We start from the raw sequence: 15,037 nt of genomic DNA, 5'->3' as shown, positions 1-15,037 counted from the left end.
TTAGAAAAGGAACATAAATTACTGTGAATAATATGAAATGTAATAATGATGATGTGGCTTTTTCCACAGTGAGTTAATAATAAAGTGATGACATGAGGAGTCTTCGGAGCATAGTTTTTGCGTGTCTCAGAATATGCTACATTTCTTGACACAGAGGTGGACATCCTAAGAGTGCAGCTACTGAAATTCTTTATCAGGCCAGAAAGTTTCCTGTGTCTGTAGTGTGAGCTGGGAGGCGTGATTTCCTCTCTCATAAAGAATGTGTGTTAGGGAGATGAGAGGAACAGCATTAGTGTTACTTTTCACCCAGACACATCTGCTGTCTCGGATGTTCCTCCCAGGCATGTGTACATGCATCTCTGTATTCCTTCCCCAAATGATTGTACCTCACAGTGATTTGAAAGTCTGCTGGTAATGTCGTCAGGCTTTTCTGTAGTTTACAGAAACTTTAGGTAAAGTTGTAAAGACAAAGAGGACCTTTGCAGCATGGTGAACACTTCCAAAGTATTTTTCTTCTCACTGCTCTATCCAAATTAGTATGTAAAGAATTCTAGAGATACATGTGTTTAAGAAAAATTGTATTAACTACCCATGTATTTTGTAAAATAAAAGGTTTAAAATTCTTGGATCATTCAAAATTTTCAAATATTTTTGCACATTTAATGAAACATTTGTTACAATCATGCAAAGATCCTTGAACATAAATAAAGCTTGGATAGAATGAGAATGAATGGCAAGAATAGTTGCAAGTTTTTATTTATAGAAAGATAGGAGTAAACAAGTATTTTTCCTAGATTTATATACTAATTCCATCTGTCCAAAAGCCAAATAATAAAACAGTTCAGGTGGGTGGATAAACCTCTTGCTAGCAAAGAAAACATATGCTTAGGATCTATATTTAAGCTATAATTATCTTACTAAATACTAGAGATCATTTTTGAAATAGTTAATTGAAAATGTTAACCAGTATTATTCCTTCTCTCTTCCCAAAGATTCTGGGGTAGGGGAAAAAAACTCATTAATACTATTTTCTGGTTTAATTTAATTTTATTTTTTATTTTTATTTATTTATTTATTTTTAAGATTTTATTTTTATTTATTTATCTTAGAGAGGAAGGGAAGGAGAGGGAGAGAGAGGGAGAGAGAAATATCAATGTATGGTTGCCTCTCGTTCGTCCCCTGCCGGGAACCGGGAACCTGGAACTGGCCTGCAACCCAGGCATGTGCCCTAACTGGGAATCGAACCGGAATGCAAACCTGTGGTTTGCAGGCCCGCGCTCAATCCACTGAGCTACACCAGCCAGGGCTGGTTTTAACCAATTTTAATACTTCATTATAATGGAGGGGGAGAGATAGATGGTTTGTTCATCTAAAGTATTCATTTACTCCAAAATTCAAAATTTACTATAATTTTGTCTTGGTATCTATATGATGTTGTATATTTAATCTTGGCATTCATGCCATGATGTGTGGAAACCTAGTGACCTGATTTAAGAGAGGGAGAGATGAGTTTTAAAATTTTCCCTCTTGTTCCTGGTGTACTTTCTTCCTGCCCCCTCCCCTTCTTCCCTTAAAGGTGGGTAATAGATTCTCTCTGAAACCTGTGCAGTGTTCTTTTCTTCTCAGCTACTTCCCTTGTGCTACGATTTGAAAGTTGAAAGCTCATGGCCTTTAAAAGGCTTCTGGGCAACAAAGTAAATCCTTGAGATAAAAGCTGTAATTGTTATTTGAATAACTATGAAGGTTCATATAGCAAGTACTGTAATTTATGTATTGTCATTGTTAACTGTCAGTAAATATGAAAGGCATATTTTAGAGAACTGATTCTAAAAATAAAAAAGGTAAAAAATTCAAGGATATTTGTTAATTAGTTGGAATTTAAAATATTACTGGAAAAATTAAACCACACTGTTGTTCCTTATTTGAGACTTTTTACATATTTGGTAAGAAGATGATTTTTATTATTATCTGTACTATGTATGAAGATATTTGACAATGGAAATATTTAAAATTACTGTCCTTTAAATATAGAAAAGCTTTATGGTATTGATTCTACCTTGAAGAATTGGGATTTTTCACATCCCTGGTGTGATTAGTAGGAGTGAAATGCTTATATAGAAGTACCTATTTTAATGGAGAAATTAAGTGATGCTTAGATTATGTTTAGAAATTCTTTATGAGCAACAGTATTTGGTAAGTTGTGTTGTCTTCTGTATTACTTTCCAGAGGATATTTGTTAATTATATTTTACATTTCTTTTTCATAGTATTTAAACAGAGGCTGCACTAGATACTTTGCTAACAAAGAAACTGACAAACAGATTTTACAAAACCGAAGAAGTCCCGAGGTATAGTAGACCATTTTTTTAAATTAAAATCTTTAATATAGAATTTTTTGCCTAAAGATACAGTTTTTATTTTGGAGCCCAAATAATATTTCTTACTTTTAGGCTTGTACTTATAACAACTAAAAATTCATCCAAGTCTCTGAGTGTATGTAGTTCTTTACGCCTGTGTTGGCATCTGCAGAAGCTGTAGGTTCTGGCTCTTGTTGGTTAGGCCTCAGTACACTGTCCCCTGTTGTTTTTTTCCCCAGCATGAGGGTGGCGAATTGCCTAAGAATTATTGTTTGCTAGTATTTTTGAAACTTACCCTCATAATACCCACTTGGGATTAAGTATAAAGTATGTCCTTTACCATTGCTTACTCCAAGGCAGGAATGAGCTTTGTGCAGATACTAAGTGGAGTAAGCATTATTGTGAATTGATGCTTATGTATTGTATTTCTTTTCAAAACATATTTCTAGAATATATTATAAAGAGTTTTATATATAGGTATTACTAAATTATTACATTTGTAATTGTATTTATAATTATACTATTAAGTATTATTTTAAAAACATTAAATCCTTAACTTAAAATCTATAACCTTTATAAATTTAATATATAATGTTTAAGTAATATGTAATACTGTGTCTACTCAAGGAGCTTAAATTATAAAATACAAGCCAGGATTAATTATAAGAACTAGTCATACTATCTTTATTAATTTCATTAAAAGATTGGCATGGAGTACTTTTTTTCACTTTTTTTATTGTTCAATTATAGTTGTCCCCATTCCTCCCATTACTTTCCCCTGCCCTAGCCATCCCCCACCTCCCACATTCAGTCCTCCTCACTCCCATTGTCTTTGTCCAGGGGTCCTTTATACATGTTCCTTGACTTGATCTTCCCCCTCCTTTTTAAAAAATGTTAATTGTTCAAGTACAATTTTCTGCCCTTTACCCACCCTTTCCCCTTCTTTTTTTTAAATGCTTTTTTAAAAAAATATTTATTTATTTATTTTTAGAGGGGGAGAGAAGGAGAGAAATATCAAAGTATGGTTGGTTGCCTCTCATGAATTTCCTGCTGGGAACTAGCCTGCAACACAGGCATGCGCCCTGACTGGGAATTGAACCACAATCATGTGGTTTGCAGGCCCGCGTTCAATCCACTGAGCTACACCAGCCAGGGCCCTTTCCCCTTCTTAATTGAACAAGTTTTTATTGTACTCAGTTTTCAATGCTCCTGTATTTGAGTGTCAGGTGCTTTTAACTCCTTTCAGAATGAGTGAGATGAATTATGTCTTCATTATATTCACAGAAACAAAGCATATGAAAAGTCTTCATTATTTTGAATTCTAAGCAGTTAATTTTTAAGTTAACATTATATCATTTTAGACACAGATATCTGAATTGTAAATTATGAACTTTAGTTTATTACATCCATGGTTGCAGCTTTTAAGAAGTAACATTAATATTTATTATGGTATCTATCTTTGTCATGGTAACCTATGTTTTCATAAGGCATCATCAAAATACAGAAATTGTATTCTTTCCCCCAAGACAATGGAGACATTTCCTTTGGCATGGCTTAACCTGAGTAAAGAGGAAAGAAAAACTGGATTCTGCTCTTTAAAGAATAGCATGTGTGCTCTTGTGCTCTCCTGGGATGGGAGTGGATTCTTCCTGACCCTATTGTCAGCCTACTTGGTTAGGGGTTGTGTTCATGTTGTTGAGTTGATGTATAAAGTACATAAGTGAGCAATGGATTAATATGTTTACATTACTTTTTATGTTGTCTTTATCAGGAGGATGAGGTGATCATTTTGACTAATTAGAATCCTTTGTCTTGTTCCGTTTGAGTGTCTGTAAGCTGTGTATGACTTTTAGGAGAATGCAGCATTTTTAGTCTTCCATAAGAGCAATATATTCATTAATATTTGATTAGAAACAGTTTTTAAATGAAGTAACCATTCAATTACAAGACTAAAAATTCTGCATGCTGTGTGTTTTCTATTAACTTTGGCTGCATCTGAATGTTTCCTTTGCTTCTTTTAAGAATAAACTTGAATTTCTTTATCTAGACATTTTCCAGAACCTTCACACAAACATAAACATTTTAAAGAATTTTGTGGAAAGACAGTCACAACTTCAACTGGGAAGGTCTTGCTGGCAACTGGGAGGAAAAGAAACATCTCCTAGAGGCGTCTTTAATGGCCAATTACTTTTCACACTTTATTACTTAACTTCACTTTTATTTCTTCATTCTCGAGTTCTGGAAAATTCCTAGTTCAGCCTTTCAGTGTGCAGTAACTTTTATTTTTCTCTCTTTAGTTTTACAGGTCTTTTTTCTTCCCTTTCCTGAGTTTGTTATAGGTTCTAAAAAATGAATACTTAGATTGCATGTTCTTTTAGGAGAGAGAGAGAATTCTCTCTTTTTTCTGGAATGTTTTCAGTCATTGCATAAATTCTTAAGGTGAGCATAATGCTTACTAATACATTCTACTTCATATGTAGAAAGGTTTGTACAGAAAGGTTTAAATATATACTGCATATTTAAGTATATATACTTATACAGAAAGGTTTAAAAAATAATTCTCGGGCCATGAAAATTGTTATTAGCTTATTCACCATTTCCTAGTGTTGAATGTTAATACAGTTGATGGCAGCTTATTTAAAAGAGTATAATGCTAAGTGTCAGATTTAAAAACTTTTTTACAAATTTTTTTGCTTATTTTGTTTTCACCTGTGGTATATGTCAATTTCTTTCAACCACTGGTATTCTATTCTTTTTACTCAATTTTTGTTTTTATCTAATACCTTAGCACTATACTGCTTAATAGTTAGTATTATAATTTAATTGGAAAACATCCCATTTCATTCTTTGACAGAAATTTTTATTGAGATAATTATAGATTCATATGCAGTTAAAAGAAATTATGCAGAAATCCTGTGTATACTTTGCCTAGCTATTTAGTTTTTGAATTGCTATAATACTAAAGTTTTTCCATTGACACAGTTTATTTTTGCATGTTATATAGTACATCAGTAGACCTCCTGTATTTTTTTTAGTATACTTAAATAATGTAAAGTGCAGTTAATTGATGTCTTCTTATTTTATAGTACCTTAAGGCAGGTTCCTTGAAAGATCCTCTGTTAGATGACCATGGAGATTTTATTAGAATGTGCACAGCCATGAAAAAGATTGGTTTGGATGATGAAGAGAAGCTTGATCTGTTCCGGGTAGTCGCTGGTGTCCTGCACCTTGGAAATATTGATTTTGAGGAAGCCGGCAGCACTTCAGGTGTTCTCGTGGTTTTTGTTTGTTTTGTTTTGTTTTGTTTTAAGGAGGAGTAAAAAGTAGTTCTGTCATTTCTTTGTCATATGTAAATTGAATCTATGCACAGGTTTGTTAATACCCTGGAATTTCTAGAATATGTATTACATGATGAATTATGAAAATGGAGGCGGCACATTAGTCATTATAAGTTCTGTTTTGAAGAGGTTAGTGATACTGTTGAGGAATGAACTCATTTTGTAAGGACAAGTAACTGACTGCAAGGGTCATATTCAGTTAATTTTTCAACTGATATTATACTTGCTTAATAAGTGAACAGAATAATTCTGTACTATCTGTTAAGGTGTTTTGACATTTTGGGGGTTTATTAATTTAAATTTAACTTGGTTAATTAGGGCAATTGAATACATAAAAGAAGCCCATATACTTTATTACTGGAAAATGAAAACAGGTTGAGGTTTATGTAGATTGAAAAGAGCATTTAAATGCATGCATGATAATAACTTTTCAACTGTAGTGGTTTAGTCTTACATAAAGAATACTTTTAAATTTGTTCTGTGAATACAGGGATTGGCAAATATGGCCCATGACTCAATCTGACCAGCTGCCTGTTATTGTAAATACAGTGTGGTTGGAACATGGCCACACCCAACTATGGGTGTTACGTCTTGTCTGTTCCAGATTTTGTGCTACAGTGGCAGAGTTGAGTAGTTGTGCCAGCAAAGCCTAAAATCTGACACTTTAGAGAAAAAGCGTGTTGACTCCTACATAAATACATTATTTAAAAATATTACACTGGCCCTGGCTGGGTAGTTGTTTTGGTCAGAATGTTGTCCTGATGCTCCAACGTTGTGAGTTCAACCCTGACCGGGTACATACAAGAATTAACCTATGAATGCATAAATGGGTGGAGCAGCAAGTCAATGTCTGCCTGTCTCTCTCTCTACTCTCTCTTCCCCTTTCTCTCTCTAAAATCAATCATTAAAAAAATCTTACACTGGGTTAAGGAAAATTTAAGCATCATTTCATATTGTAGTCAATAACATGGGCTTTGGTATCAGATCCCAGAAGCTCTCTGAGCCTTGGTTTTTCATTTGTAAAACAATGGAGAAGTAATCCATGAGAAGTGCTTTTAAACTGTAGTATCTAGCAGTAGTATGCGTGTAGGGAAGGGGCATAAGAGTAAGGAAAAAGAACATTTTCTACACTGTATTTCTTTATAATTGTAGTCTGAACTTGATAAAGACAATGAGATAGAGGAGGGAATATTACCTTCATTTACACACAGGTGCAACCTGTGCACAAGTAAAATGGTTATTAACGAAACTAGATGTGAGAGCTGGGTTCTACTCATGTGTTAATAACTCAGATAATTGTCCCTCAAAGCCCCTAGTTAATGACCTTCCCAAGTGTCATGATCCATGAATGAGCAGATTTAAATAGACCGTCTTGATGACTTTTAGACTTAATGTCCCATGATGCTGTGAAGTCAGATGTAACATCAGATGTAACACAGTATAGTGTTTAGTAGCTCATGTTCTTGAACCAGACTGTTCACCTGTAGTAACTGCCCTTGTGACTCTGGCCAGGAACTGAACTTCGCCAGGTTTTAGTTTCCGTAGTTGTGTGCTGGGACAACAGTCCCTATCTTATGTTATAAAGAAGAATAAATGAGTTAAATATTTGTAAAATGATGTAAATACTTATGTCTGGCACATAGTAATTGCACTGTATTTTTTGAATAAATAAAATAATTCAGAATACTCAAAAGTTTAAAACAAGAAAAAAGCAAAACCAGGTATGTTCTTAGTGTGCATTAAATTATTTATTAGTTTTTTGAGGGATTTTAAAATGTTTTGAAAATGTAATTAGTGTTAAAACGCATTTCATTTCTTCTATGTCATTGTTACACCGTGGAAACATGTGAGAGTTCTAAGTAACACCAAGAAAGTTTAGAATATTTAATGAACACTTTGGAAGTGTTGCCAGAAGTGTTTCACCTCATGTTATTTTCCTGAGCTAGAACATGCAGACACATGTAGAGGATCATAAGGCGGCGCAATCTAATTGGTATGAAAAGCACTTAAATGGTCAAAAGGCACATAGCACATATTTACATTATCTTTTATTTTTCTTCTTCAATGTTTTTCTGTTAAAGTGAGCATCAAGCAGAGAGAGTTAGAATGAGGCAATAATCAAAAGAATTAAAAGGTTGTTTTTCTCTTAATAGCTAAGATTTTATTATTCTTCATCCTTCTGTGACCCTTCCTGTAGATCCAATGGTTTCTTTCTAATTAGACTTGATTTTTTTTTCTCACTGGAGAGCTCAATTTTGGCATTTCCTCACAATCTGAAAACATTCTGAATATTTTTATAATTATTTTATTAGAAAATTTATTCTCTAATAGATTTTTACAAGATACTGTTACTGAGAAGATTTTTGTATGATAGAAATGCAAAAAATACCTATTGGGATTTTTTAACTTTTTAAATTCCACATAACAAAAATATTTTATTATAACAAAATAGTTTTTAAATACTCAAAAATGTTCTTCTTTGGAAGTGGGGCTAATAACATGAAAATCTCATAGTATTTTGCCTTTTTAAAAGTTTTAAAACAAATCACTGTTTTCTTATGTTACCTTATATAATTAGTAAAAGAGAAGTATTTAAATAAAATTAGTGAAAACTAGTGGTCATTTTTTTCAGAGTTACATCATTTTAGGTAATGCATATGTCTATAGAAACTTGAAGTTTTCTGGAGTCATATGAATTTTAAGAATAAGGCATTATATTTCTCCAGAGATTTAATATATTAACAAGGAGATTCATTTATTCCATAGTTTTATGTAAAGAAAGTATATTTCTAAAAATGGATGTTAAAAATCTGGCTAATGTAATGTTTATTAATTTCAAGTTAAAATATATTTTCATTAGGTGGCTGTAATCTGAAGAATAAATCTACTCCGTCATTGGAATATTGTGCTGAATTACTGGGTTTAGATCAAGATGATCTCCGTGTAAGTTTAACTACAAGAGTCATGCTAACAACAGCAGGGGGCACCAAAGGAACAGTTATAAAGTGAGTTCCTCATCTCATTGCTCTGTGAAAATCCTGCCTTGGGGTTTGTCAAGGAAAAATCTTTCTTTTTGAGAACACTGAGATTTTAAGTTAATCTCTGTGTATGACCCATTCTTTTCATCATAATGTTCTAAAACAGGTGCTTGATAGATCAAAATTCTGTGTATCTTACCACAATAATCCATCATAAAAGTTAATACTGACTTCCATAGCTCTTTAAGTTACTTCTTTTCTTTCTTTTTTTTTTTTGTTTGTTTTTTTTTTTGCATTTGAAGACCATTTCTTTTTTTTCTCCTTAACTTCTATTTGGTCAATTCCTGTTTTGTTTGGTCTGCTTGAAAAGTAAAGTTTTTAAAAAAGTATATTTCATTGATTTTGCTATTACAGTCGTCTCATTTTTTCTCCCCTTTATCTTCCCTCTGCCCTAAAACCCCTCACCCTCCAGCATTCCCCCTGCCTTAGTTCATATGGGTGGGTTGTACATGTAAGTTCTTTGGCTTCTCTATTTCTTTTTTTAAAAAATATTTTACTTATTTATTTTTAGAGAGAGGGGAAGGGAAGGAGAAAGAGTGGGAGAGAAACATCAGTGTGTGGTTGTCTCTCATGTGTCCCCTACTGGGGACCTGGCCTGCAACCCAGGCATGTGCCCTGACTGGGAATCGAACCAGCGACCCTTTGCTTCACAGGCCTCTTCTCAATCCGCTGAGCTATACCAGCCAGGGCAGCTTCTCTATTTCTTATACTATTCTTAAAATTGTCTATTTTATGCCTATGAATTATGCTTCTTATTCTCTCTAACTCTCCCCCCCATTCTCCCCTTCCTCCTCCTAACTGATAATTGTCCATGTAATCTCTATTTCCATGATTCTGTTCATGTTCTAGTTGTTTGCTTAGTTTTTATTTTTGTATTTTATGTTCAGTTGTTGATATTTTACTGTTCATAGTTTTTCATCTTCTATTTCTTNCCCTACTGGGGACCTGGCCTGCAACCCAGGCATGTGCCCTGACTGGGAATCTAACCAGCGACCCTTTGCTTCACAGGCCTCTTCTCAATCCGCTGAGCTACACCAGCCAGGGCGGCTTCTCTATTTCTTATACTATTCTTAAAATTGTCTATTTTATGCCTATGAATTATGCTTCTTATTCTCTCTAACTCTCCCCCCCCATTCTCCCCTTCCTCCTCCTAACTGATAATTGTCCATGTAATCTCTATTTCCATGATTCTGTTCATGTTCTAGTTGTTTGCTTAGTTTTTATTTTTGTATTTTATGTTCAGTTGTTGATATTTTACTGTTCATAGTTTTTCATCTTCTATTTCTTAGATGTGTCCCTTTAACATTTTGTATAATAAGGACTTGATGATAATGAGCTCCTTTAACTTGACCTTGTCTGGGAAGCACTTGATCTGTCCTTCCATTCTAAATAAAAACTTTGCTGGATAAAGCAATCTTGGCTGTAGGTCCTTGTCTTTCATGACTTCAAATACTACTTTCCAGCCCCTTCTTGCCTGTAAGGTTTCTTTTGAGAAATCAGCTGACAGCCTTATGGGAACTCCTTTGTAGGTAACTCTCTGTTTTTCTCTTGCTGCTTTTAGATTCTCTCTTTATCTTAATCTTGGGTAACTTAACAGTGATGTGCCTTGGTGTGTTCCTCCTTGTGTCCAACTTCTTTGGGACTCTCTGGGATTCCTGGGCTTCCTGGAAGTCTATTTCCTTTGCCAAAGGAATTGGGGAATTTTTCCTTCATTATGTTTTCAGATAAAATTTCAATTTCTTGCTCTTCCTCTTCTTTTTCTGGCACCTCTATGATTCAGATGTTGGAATGCCTAAAGCTGTTTCAGAGGTTCCTAAGCCTCTCCTCATTTTTTTGAATTCTTGTTTCTTCATTCTGTTCCATTTGGATGTTTATTTCTTTCTTTTGCTCCAAATAATTGATTTGAGCCCCATTTCCTTCCCTTCACTCTTGGTTCCCTGAATATTTTGCTTTATTTCCCTTTGGGTAGCCTTCATTTGTTCCTTCAGTTTGTGACTGAGCTCAATCATTTCTGTGAGCATCAGAAATGCTTCCGTGTTTTGAACTCTACATCAGATAAGTTGTCTGTCTCCTTGTCTCTTAGCTCTTTTTCTGGAGTTTTGATCTGTTATTTCATTTGGGACATATTTCTTTTTCATGGCACACCTGTTGAGTTGTTAGGGGATGGGGCCTTAGGCATTCCACAGGGCAGGGCAACCCTCTTTGCTGCATGGTGGTGCTGTCTGTAGGGGAGGGGCCAGAGAGGGGACAATGCAGCTTGACTGCTCAGCTCTAGCCTCGCTTTCCAACAAACTCCTGTAAGGCTGGGAGTTTCTCCCACCTTAGCAACTCCCACAGATTTACAGCCAAAGGTTTTGAGTCTTTAGAGTCCCAGTGAGCCAGCCCTGCCTTTGCCCGAGTGGTCCGCAGCCTTTCTGCTCACCCCCTCTCTGCCCATCACCCTGTCTCTGCCCCTCCTACCAATCTGGATGAATGTTTCTTTAAATCCTTGATTGTTGGAGTTCCATGCAGATTGTTAATCTGGCAGTTCTGGTTATTTATTGTTTTTAAATTGGTTGTTATCCTTCTTTTGCTTGTGTGAGGAAGCGAAGTATTTCTGCTTAGGCATGCATCTTCGCCGGACTCTCTAAGTTATTTCTTACAGATACAATGCGTGACACAGACTTGGAATTTATAAGGTAAAAGAGAAGTTGACATCTGTACAGTTATGAAAATACACAATGGGGCAGAAGTAGGTTTACAGTTGTGAGTATGTGAAGCACACTTTATTCTTGTGTTATTAGTAATTAATTATTATACTATTTTCCATATGAGCAACTGTAAACCTACTTTGGCCCCACCCCATATGAGTTGATTATGTATCAATATTTGTTTTAGATGACAGTTCTTTTTTAAGAACTAAAGAAGGTGTTTTTCTTTCATTCTCATGTGTTTTTATGTGGACTGTTCACGTAACATTCACTTCAGGAAAGGTTGCCATTGTAGGAAACGCAAGTTGGAAAACCTCTGTTTAGAAGGGAGTCAAGTGTCACTCCTGTCTGAATGACTCTTAAGGTAACGTCCAAATTTGACAGGTTTTTTTTGCTGGTGCTCCCATGGTTCCCATACTTGTTTTTATGATAGAATTTAGCACAGTGTTTGTAAACTCTCTTTTGTGGCAGTCTAGCTTCATGAGACTATCATCTTCTTGAGGATAAGGGTTGTGTGTCTTCATCTGCAGTATCTAGTACTGTTACACCATATAGTTACTTATATGAAATCATGGAGTTGGACAGATCAGATTTTAAAATGTAAACATTTTTCCCTAGACAATGTTAAACAAGTTACTGAACTTTTAAAGTTCTTCTGAATTAAACACAATTTCTTTTGTATGTGAGGAAAGTCAAACCAAAGATTATTCCTCTCAATAATTTCTTATATATTCAGCATGTACACTGAAGTATAAATTAAGGTTAAAAATAATTTTGAGCCTGAGGTCTTTTTCTCAATAGTAGATTTTTTATATAGTTATAGATACTTTAGTTCTTATCTTATACTACTCTGCTTAGTCCCATTGGTCTGTGAGTATCCACAAATGACCTTCTGTAACTATTTTGTTCTTCACCATGAATATATTTAGATGTACTTTGATTTGGGGTATGTGGCATTGCTTTCATAGTATTTTGCTCCGAAGAGTTTTCATGGAGATGGTTGTCTTTTATAGGGTACCCCTGAAAGTGGAGCAGGCGAACAACGCTCGTGATGCCTTGGCCAAGACAGTCTACAGCCACCTGTTTGATCACGTGGTAAACAGAGTAAATCAGTGTTTTCCTTTTGAAACATCATCCTATTTTATTGGAGTCCTAGATATTGCTGGTTTTGGTAAGTATGGTTTTGTTTGTGACTTTGTAGTTAGCTGTTAGATATTTTTCATCCAGCTTTGTCACACATTTATAATTAAAAAACAACTCTTCCTTTTGTAATACCTTTTACTTGATGTATTTTCAGTTATATGTCCTTACCTACAGTTCATGATTTAAATAGGAAGTTGATGCTTTTTTTAAAAAAAGGAGAGACTCATGGATTTTGGTCACTCTGTTGCTAAAATTAAAACATGGTGCTAGAAACCACTATACAATGAGGCATCAGTAGGTTTTGTAGACTGTGACTCTAAGTGAAAAGATGTATAATGAAACCAGTTTTCCCTTAGGCTAATTGATATTATTAATAAGAGTTAAGTTCCTAGGGGTATTTCTGGCCACAAAAACCTCACCAAACTCTAAGTGAAGACCCCAAACGCTTCAAGTATTAAACATTGAAATAAATATGAGTGATACACACATATAAGAAAGATGAATAAAAATAAGTAAGAATAATTTTCTAAACCACTCATTCCACTTGAGGGATGCGAGTGGCCAGAGCCTATCCTGGTGCTCGGGATGCCAGGCAGGACTCCGCCCTGGAGAGGACATCCATCTGTCACTGGGCTCCTCACACCCCCACCCACATGCACTCAGTGTAGACAGGCCAATCAACCTAATGTACGCAGCTTTGGGATGGGGAGGGGGAAACCAGAGTATTCCGAAAACCCCACGTAGGCATGGGTTAAATGTGCAGACTCCACACAGACGTTAGCCCTGACTGGGAATTAATTTTTTTTTCTCATCAGTGTTATAACAAAATAATGTTATGCACCCCAGTTGAGTGGCTCAGTTCTTATGCTGAGAGTTATGTTACATTTTTATATGTTTTACTATTGGAGTGTCAACCGTGCCCCAAAAGGTTGTGGGTTCAATCCCATTCAGGGCACATGTGTAGGCTGTGGGTTTGATCCCCAGTTGGAGTGCATATAAGAGGCAACTATGTTTTTCTTTCATATTGATGTTTCTCTCTCTCTCCCCTTTTCCTCCTCTTTCAAAAATCAATAAACATCCTCAGATGAGGATTAAAAAATAATGTTATTTAAGAATCTACTGTAGTTAGGAGATAGATATTTTTGTACTCTTACATGAATGCAGCTGAGTAAAGGTAAAATTTTGAGTGCTACTGATAAAGAGAATTAAGTATTAAAACCATCGAATAAAGTATAGAGGTGCAACTTGACCTTGCTTACAGGACAAACACATTACTATGTGCAGAAATTCATCATTAGTGTTAATTATTAGCAGATACATACTTCCAGTTAGTGTCCACTGAATGATTAAGATATCAAGATAAATATTTGAGATCAACTGCAGGGCTGTGCAACCAGAAATGGAATGAGTCTCTTTTATCTGAGTGCTACTTTATCCTGAATGAAAGTATGGTAAAAATGTCAAAGTAAATCTGACTTTTTAAATTGGGCTTTGTCATTGTGGACATTCCTTCTGGCTGTGTATGAGCGCTCTTTTTCTCCTTTGTAGCATGTTTACCTTTGCCAAAGGAAGGCTTGAATGTTTTAATGTGATATTTATTTTAAAATGTAATAAATTGTTGCCTTTTGTTCAAAGATAGAAAAACACTTATCACTGACTTAAGATTTCATGATCTTCAGATGTTTCTTACCTGGTCTGTTACCAGTTTTACTATATCACACACAATACATAGAATCATCACATTTTATAGTTGCAAGGATCTTAGAGAGGATGTTGCAATACAGTTCCTTAATTTTAGAAATGAGTTCATATCCATAACCTTTTTATAACTAGTTTTACAGATTATACAGGTAAAAAGTGTAAGACACTTGCTATTTTAAGGTATTTTCTTTAATTAATTTAGATTAACACCTGTTCTTAAATTATGTTAAAAGTTGTGTTACACTTTTATATTTTTTACCTTATGACATTTATCTCATCTTGACAAACACCTTTTTGTCAAACAAGGTATTTTTAATACCTAATGCCTAACAAAATTTAAGTCTTGAGACAAGAACATTTGGAGAGTATAGAACAGTTATGTTTATTTCTTTTACCTAATCTTAAGCATTGATACAATAAAATTTTAGCCTAAGATAAATTTATTAATATGAAGCTGATCTGATGATGACTCTTGGTCCTGGTTTTATGTTTTCAGAGTACTTTGAACATAACAGTTTTGAACAATTTTGCATCAACTATTGCAATGAAAAACTTCAACAATTTTTCAACGAAAGGATTCTGAAGGAGGTAATTACCATTAAAATTAAAATTTAAGAACTGCATTAATCTGTTTTAAATTTCAGGGAGCAGAGACATGCTGAAGTTACCCTGATGGATGGGGTGCCATGGAAGGTGGCCTAGGGAACCAGAGATGCCCAGCATCGGTCCCACTGGCTTAGCCATTGGTCAGATACCTCAGAAGTGTTACTG

General features: G+C 34.8%; 1 protein-coding gene across 7 annotated transcripts in view; it reads left to right on the top strand.

Moving 5' to 3' along the window:
- MYO6 (myosin VI) overlaps positions 1–15,037 on the top strand; it is a 158,840-nt gene that overhangs the window by 93,195 nt on the left and 50,608 nt on the right. For all 7 annotated transcript variants that reach the window (XM_037034325.1, XM_037034324.1, XM_037034322.1 and 4 more), the window contains exons 10-14: positions 2,267–2,347; positions 5,443–5,623; positions 8,555–8,699; positions 12,436–12,593; positions 14,763–14,854. In XM_037034325.1, coding sequence (XP_036890220.1) covers positions 2,267–2,347; positions 5,443–5,623; positions 8,555–8,699; positions 12,436–12,593; positions 14,763–14,854 — 657 coding nt within the window. The remainder of the gene's footprint in view (positions 1–2,266; positions 2,348–5,442; positions 5,624–8,554; positions 8,700–12,435; positions 12,594–14,762; positions 14,855–15,037) is intronic.

The sequence above is a fragment of the Sturnira hondurensis genome, unplaced genomic scaffold (assembly GCF_014824575.4).
Source record: "Sturnira hondurensis isolate 20B ecotype Veracruz unplaced genomic scaffold, ASM1482457v3 Scaffold0022136, whole genome shotgun sequence".
Classification (NCBI taxonomy): Eukaryota; Metazoa; Chordata; class Mammalia; order Chiroptera; family Phyllostomidae; genus Sturnira; species Sturnira hondurensis.
The sequence above is the reverse complement of the archived record's forward strand: the minus strand, read 5'-3'. Positions and strand labels throughout refer to the sequence as shown.